Source organism: Magnolia sinica, chromosome 7, assembly GCF_029962835.1.
Source record: "Magnolia sinica isolate HGM2019 chromosome 7, MsV1, whole genome shotgun sequence".
Lineage (NCBI taxonomy): Eukaryota > Viridiplantae > Streptophyta > Magnoliopsida > Magnoliales > Magnoliaceae > Magnolia > Magnolia sinica.
The window spans coordinates 3,324,185-3,332,067 of record NC_080579.1 but is presented as its reverse complement, the minus strand read 5'-3'; the positions used below and the strand labels follow the sequence as shown (position 1 = coordinate 3,332,067).

General features: G+C 40.0%; 1 protein-coding gene across 2 annotated transcripts; it reads right to left on the bottom strand.

Moving 5' to 3' along the window:
* Positions 1-1,597: 1,597 nt before the first annotated feature.
* Positions 1,598-6,448, bottom strand: LOC131250862 (calcium-binding protein CBP-like). Of its 2 annotated transcripts, XM_058251229.1 has the most exons (5): positions 5,976-6,448; positions 2,949-2,995; positions 2,674-2,849; positions 2,337-2,355; positions 1,598-1,938 (listed from the first exon to the last, which is right to left on the bottom strand). In XM_058251229.1, the coding sequence occupies exons 1-5, from the start codon at positions 6,412-6,414 to the stop codon at positions 1,834-1,836; spliced, it is 786 nt and encodes a 261-aa protein (XP_058107212.1). In that variant the 5' UTR covers positions 6,415-6,448; the 3' UTR covers positions 1,598-1,833. The 2 variants fall into 2 exon arrangements, with proteins under 2 accessions (XP_058107212.1, XP_058107213.1); XM_058251230.1 differs by lacking the exon at positions 2,337-2,355.
* Between the last annotated feature and the right edge of the window lie 1,435 nt (positions 6,449-7,883).

The following is a 7,883-nucleotide window of genomic DNA, read 5'->3' as shown; positions in this document are numbered from 1 at the left end:
ACGGGCTGACCAAAATCAAAATTTTAAATAGGCCCGGCCCATAGATCCAACCAGATGAGTCGGTCCGAGTCGCTGAGTCTTAAATCCATGATCAGGCCTGTAAACTCATCAGTTGGCCACCTGTGTATTTTCAAGTATCTGGTGCGGAGATCATGTGAGTTGTCCGCTTCAGATGCGGCCCGTTGTGTAGATGGTCTGGCCAAAAAATCAGAATATGCATCATGTCGCCCACATGAGGACGCTGGATGTGAACTCATGTAGCCCATCTGATGCGCTGGCGATCCTATTTTTGGGCCAGGTCATATACATGGTGGACCCATCTGATGAATGAATCAGATGGCTGATCATAGAGGTACGTGTGTGCTTAGCAACACAGTGTTCTTCCAGAGACAACGCTTATGCTGTTGATCTTCCAGATGATATGGTGATCTCACGGACTTTCAACGTTGCGAACCTGACTGAGTATCATGAACTAAAGCAGGATGAGAACTCGCGGACGAGTTCTTTTGAAGTGGAGGGGACTGATGTAGAGCGGGTCGCGGATAGTTTCATGGCCAAGATGGATAAAAAAAGACCCGGTCAACGACAGAAGTGATTCGGACTGTCGGACCTTAGATCAGGCGTGTCTCACATAGCGGAATGAGTTATCAGGCGTAAAATATATGATTTTGGGGTAGAACGAGCTACTTTAGCCAACCAATCCCGCTATGCCAGGTTGCGCAAGTCGGATTTGCAAAATACCCATCGATCGACGGTCGTTTCCCTATTTTAATTTCGTTTTTACTATAAATAGTAAATTTTAGTTTGATTATAACTCTTCATCCATCGTGCTTTAGGAGTTGCGTCCAACGTGAAAAGAGCTTAGAATAATTAGGAGAACGGTTTGATGAAACCAAATAAGACACTTTCTATTTTTGGCTGAAAACCTTGGTAGACATCACGACCGTCTATAAATAGTAAGTTTACTATTTATAGTAAGTCACAGATTCTAGGAGTTTTAATTGTAGTTTGATTCTAATTTCTTTCCCATTGCTTGGTACCCCCATTTAAAGGGTTGTGAACTCTGTTTTTATTAATTAATTAAGCAATTTCGAATTTATTAGAATTTATTTCTATTTTCTGCTTTCTTTCGTCGTGGATTCGAGAAGTCTCTGTGAGGAGTCCAGAGAAGCTCCGTGGATTCGGAGTAGTTATCCTCATCACGTTCATCCTTGCGTCAATGGACAGGGGTGGATTTCTCACAAGCAGGTGGAGTGCCCAACGAGGAGTATACATTCCATGTCTTTCCAAACCGGCGCCTTTCCCCTGCTAAGTTGCTGTGTCTCTCCGATGTAGACCTGCGCCCTTTGGAAGGGCGCATCTATTGAGTTGAATTACAATAACTTCTTCAATAGGGAAGAAATAATCAGATTGAAATCACCTTTGTTTAGCATCATTCATGCTATAAGGTAGGAGTAGCCGAAATTGTAGCACATTTTCTTTCCATCACACCGCACCTGCTGTTAGACCGAACCAACCACCTACAAACACTGTCGTGGTCCATGGTCAATGGTATTTTGCAGTTAAAACCATCAACGGAATTCAAAATGAAGGAGAATGATATTTGACTAGATTGCATTATTTGTATTGCAATTCAAGGCACGTCCAAACACACCCAAATATTACAAGTACAAGTTTTAGATTAGTAAAAAAAAAAAAAGTGGAGAGAAACCACATCCAAAGCACACGGAAACCACGATAACAAATCCAAAGCACACGGAAACCACATCCAAAGCACACGGAAACCACGTCCAACTTCATACAACGAAGCAAGGGAAAAAAGGGGAGAGATTCCTATGCAATGAGGAAGGGCAAAACGGTCAACATGAAAGCTTCATAGTTGAACATTGCTGAGCCCGAGTACGCTGCGTCCCTTTCCTTGAACTTCTCCGTCAGCCCCTGCACTCAAATAACCACAGCTTTTAGATCCATGTATGGGGGAAACGTTAATATCCCCACCTCCATGTGGAGCTTAGCAACATCCCTAAGGTTCTTAAATGACACATGAGACAGCCAATTGTCGATTTGGGCCATCCATTCATTCACATAGGGACAACCGCCAATCAGATGATCCTGAACATTCGTATAGAGCATGGAAAATGGACAGTCAAGATTGAGCAAAGAATAGGTCCAATCATCTTCTTGAAACATCTACTTAGTAGTTCTCACTTTGTATTGCCTATGATTCCAAAGTAGCAGCACTTTGGTTTCATAATTCCAAACATGCAATCTAGGGATCATAAAAAACAGAAGGTTGTAACATATTGGCCTCATTCAAAGATAAGAACCAGACTCACCTTAACAGTTAGGCAGCACCTGAATAAGAGCCACCAAATAAAAGGAGTCAATGAAAATTATTTAAAAAGAAAAGAAAAAAAAAAGAAGGAAAGAAACAGAAACATATGAAGCTGCTGCTTAATATTGATACTGTTTTTTTTTTTTAAATTATTTTTTAAAAAAAATTATGCACAGTTTCTAGGTATGGTAGTAGAATGCGATTCAAAAGTACAATTTTATCATGAAAATAGAAAATTTGATGAATGAATCTAAAAAACTGGGTGTAAGTAATTGTTTTCAAATGCCCAACGGAATGCTCAAGCAGTGAAATGAAGTGCAGAGAGAGAAGGTTCATACTCAATGAAATTATCATAATGGATTGCCTTATTTTTGCCCCCACTCTTATCGAATTTGGTGACAAGTAAATCCAAGATGACTGGAGAAACTGAAAATCCAAGGCTCAGAAGAGCTTCTCGTAGCTCTGAGGCATCGATCTTCCCGCTCCTATCACTATCAAACCTCTCGAAGATCCCCTGAAATCATGTTCCACAAATGCACATTTAAGATAAATAAATCAACAGCACCGTTAGCCTGAGCATAAACAAACAGGTTCATGATTCATGCGTCTTTACCCGCCAGTTCTGAAGGCTGTAAAACACAGAGGTGAACTCCTTGGGTCCTGTTGTGAATAGAGAAGAGAAGAAGGTTACAAGATTTCAAAAGAGAATTTGTTTTTCGCCAAGAAATCAAATCTGCATAACTGATAGTGCTTTATAATAAACCACAGCAGATGCAAGGCCCCTTTAGCATGGTCCTCAGCCCCTTGTATGTATAGCTTCCTCAAGCCTTGAGGTCATATGTTCGGAGCCCCGCAATGGATCAGATGGACCCTCAAAGAGAATAGAAGATCCAAGGATCCAATATCTGGATGAACCCATGGTACCACCCAGAACCTGTTAGAAATCATTGTTGAAGTTAAAATAGTAAGATAGTGTCTAGCATACCCAAGTTATTATTTTAGTTCGTTTCCATATTTGAGTAGAATTAGGTTTGGAAGATTTCTTCTTTTTCCCCTATATATGTGGGATATCTCATAAGGTACTACATGTCTTGCAACTCCCTCCCTCCTTCTCGCTCAATATCACGTGAGGTGCATGCATAGAGAGAGAATAAAATAAAATACAAGGTGCATCACATAAAGTTCTTTAAAGAGACAGTTCTTTAAACAGACAGTAAAGAGACTCATCCACCCAATAAAGCAAAACAAAAGCAGATTCCCTGGAAACTGAATCTAGGGAAGGTGCAATGAAAGTGAGATAGATACGGAAACGGATAAGTCGGGCTGGTGGTCGGTGCTCTGTTGGCCCCACCATGATGTATGTATTTCATCCATTCCGTTCATCTATTTTTAAAGATTATTTTATGGATTGATCCCAAAAATGAGAGAGATATAAATCTCATATGGACTACACCAAAGGAAAATAATAGTGATTGGATATCTACCATTAAAATCCTCCTAAGGCGCAATGTACTGTTTATTTGACATCCAATCTGTTGATTAGGTCATACAGACCCGCATGAAGGGAAAAACAAAAATCAACTTGATCAAAAACTTTTATGGCAGGGAATTTTGAAATGAAAATTTTTTAAAAGAATCATAGTTGTTTTGAAGAAGTCTATCTACCTTCAGACGGAGTGAAGGTTGAACGACCATTGAACGCGAAGCTACAAGCAACCATTGAAGTCTATCAGGATACATGCGGGTGCAATGATTGCTACGAGGCTGCCATTGGGGAGAATCACAGATCTGTATTGAAGAAGATTGGTGGCCATTACTATATAAATAGATATCCCTCTCCAATGTCTTCATCTTCCTCTCTCAGTCTCCATTTTCCTCTCTCAAGTCTCCTTCTCCCTCTCTCAGTCTCCATTTTCCTCTCTCAAGTCTCCTTCTTCCTCTCTCAGTCTAGTTCTCCCTCTCCCATCGAGCTCCAGTAAGGTTGGAAACCCATTTTCTCTCTTTCTATTGAGAAGGCGTGGATAATGGCTGATGATCTGTGGGGCCCACCATATTGTATTTGTTTTATCACTGTCGTCCATCCATTCTTTTGGATCGTTTTAGGGGTTGATTCCAAAAACGAGGGATATCTAAATCTCAGGTGGACCACACCACCGAAAACAATAATGATTGAAAGTCCACCATTAAAAAACTCCTAGGCTCACTGTAATGTTTGTTTCACATCCAAGCTGTTGATTAGGTCATAAAGACCTGGATGAAGGGAACAAAACAAATATCAGTTTGATCAAAAACATTGGTGGCCCACCAAAAGTTTTTAATGGTGGGTGTTTAATCAACATTGTTTCTAGTGATGTGGTCCACCCGAAATTTTGATGTACCTTGTTTCTAGGCTGATGATTTAAAATGATCTAGAATAATGGATAAATGGTGTGGATGAAACAAATACATCATAGTGGGCACACATAGCATGTCAGCAGCCCATGGATAGTAGTCTACTAATGATGATGCGATGTGTGTCCCACCATGATTTATGTGTTATATTCATGTCATCCATCATTTCTGATTATTATTTTAGGTAGGCTCAAACATAAAATTTTGAGTAATTGAAATGTCATAGGTTACTTTAAGAGAAACCTATGTTTACAGGACCCATATAATGGGTTTTTCTGCTATGTGGGCCTTCCCTTTGTCAAGTTGCAGGTGTTGTGGCGGTTTAAGGCTGATGCAGGTTTTTTGTTTTTTATTTTTTTTTGCTTCCTGAGCTATCGAAGAAAAAAAAAGGATACAATCGGATCAACTATCGTAGTAAGATTTATGGCCTTTGCAGGTTAATAGATAAATTTGTCGCCCTCAAGTCATCAACTAATACTGCACTTATGACGATGAAATTATGGGAAGAGTCAGAGAACACGACAATGAAGATATGATATATAAGGCTTTTAGATTCCTTTCAGATTGGACAAATCTTATATATGTGTACCTTCATAGTATGTCCCCTACCCAAAGGCATATATGGTTGGAGAACATGGTTCCTAAATAGATTACTTAATTTGATGTTATTTATTTTTGTCTTTCTTTCTCTTATAACTTTGTAAACATGTCTTATGAAGAAAATAAAAATTTTTGCTTAGATATATTATCTCAAATTTTTTGCTCACATTACTAGCATTTCAAAAACATGAGCCCACTTTTATGGCCCACCTGTTGATTAATTTACTCTGAGAATCGACCAAACTATTCATTTACATGGGCTTAATAAAATGGAATAATTTTATCCCATCTTTTTTACGTGTCAATCTGATTTTTCAACTATACTCTATTTCAACTTTATCTAGTGTGAATATCCAACTTATTACCTGTAACAAAGTTAGAGATTATCCAAATACAAAAATAAAGTTACCTGTAACTAAGTTACAACTTACATCCAAACAAAATTATCACCTGAAAGTAAGTTAAATGTAATTTTCATACAACTTAAAAAAGTTCCAGGCATCCAAACAGGCCCTAACGTGCGCACATTGGTTTCCCCTACTTGGATTCCTAACTCCCCCACCAAAAACGCCTTTCGCCCCGATTATCTGAGGAAAATAAAACAATATTTGAAAAAAAAAAAAAAAAATCCAAAGAAAGGGGCTCTCACCGATCTTCCGAACGTTGCTGTTGGTGAAGAGATACATGAGCAGATGAACGGTCCTGATGCTAAAACTCTGATGGTTAGAAGAGAGGGCCCTCTGCATCTCCTCGTCATCGATGAATCCGCTCCCGTCCTGATCCGCCATCTGGAAGCAGGTTATGAGGCTCTGGTCGGTCTCGGGCGGGAACGATGACGGGACCAGCGCGGCGAACGGGTTGCCGTAGGAAGATGGCGCAGGATAAGCGGAGGGAGGAGCCATGCCGCCTTGGTCGCTCTTGTGGGGCTTGCCTTCCTTTGGGGGCTTCTCGCCCGGGGCGTAGGGTGGGGCGTATGGCGCTGATGGCGCACCGTATGCCGGTGGGCCCGCGGCGTAGGGTTGCCCGGGAGGGGCGTAGGGGTTCGAACCGTAAGGGGGTTGCGACCCCCTCGCACCGTAGCCTGCCATCGTCTAAGAGAGAGAGGAGAGAGCCAGAGAGATAGAGAGAGATGGGTATGAGGTTTGAACGGACAGACGGCGGGATGTTACAGAAGTGTGGATTTAGAAATGCACGTGAAGATGAAGATATTACGGAAATGCCACTCGATGACGTCGCGGAGATCATGTGAGACACGTGTATGAAAAGTGAAATTGCTAATTCGATTCGCGCGAGTCTAATGTGAAGAGGTTAGTTGCGGCACACGTGACAACTTGCAGCGCTTGCAAGAGATCCCGGACGTACAACAGGTGGGGCTTGTGTGAACAAGCCCTATCAATTCATGCTGGCTCCTTTATCAGATGGATCAGGTGTTTGTGTTGAAGGTAGGGTGGTGGTGATTTAATATTCCAACCAATGCGTAGGGAAATAGATGGTGCATATCGATCATACTTCAAATGGTCTACTATTGATCTAGACCAATCATCACGTGGGTCTCATCCTTGATTGACCATTCATTTTAAAAAATTACTTTGACTGGATGATACTTTTTGTACAATCAACACCTATAGAAATGGACAGTACAAATTGATCATTCTAAATAGGGTCCAATCTTAGCTCTAGACCATCCATCACTTTGGTCCCTCCCCCAATTTCTCATCCCTCTTAAAAATCACCTAGTTTGGGAGTCATCCATTCAATGGCAAGGAAAATGAATGGTACATGTTCATCATCTAATGAACAGGTCTTATCATTGATTTAGACCATATATGGTGTGAATCCCACCTTTGATTCCCATTCCTTTTTAAAAAATCATTTTGGTCATACTTTATACTTTAGATTCTCCATCATTCTTAGGAGAGGGGTTATCGCTATTGGAGATTTGGAAAGAAACCAATTCACTCATTTAAAAAAAAAAAAAAAACATGATAGTGATGATCTATTTTCTTAATTACTACATCTTAATGGGTAATGATCAGGTACACTTATAATTTGGTGGTGACATCACTTAGGGTGTGTTTGTATGGTGGAGTTCTACGGTGATGTGGTGTGGTCCACGGTAAATGGATAATGATTATCACCAACACATTATTCTGAAGTAAAGCCATATATAATATACTAATACCACTACGTAACTTTAATTTTTTGATATGCATGTAATGTAATATACTCACATAATTATCTTCATGTTCATATAACTTGCCTATGATGTGTTATATCCACACCGTCTATTTAATGGCAGGCATTCAATGCCAACGGTTCCTATGGTGTGGTTAATTTTCAATTTAAATGTGGCTCATTTTTTGTTCGTTCAAATAAAATATCTCACGAGATGAAATATAACACATACATCATGTGGGTCCCACAAAACTATGCCACATCAATGCACCTTGGTCATTCAAACACGCAATTACATTTGATTGCAACCATAATATTGCTGCATTATTTGTTTGGTTTAACTAGAAATATTTTCGTAAAATTAATTGTTTTATAATATGAA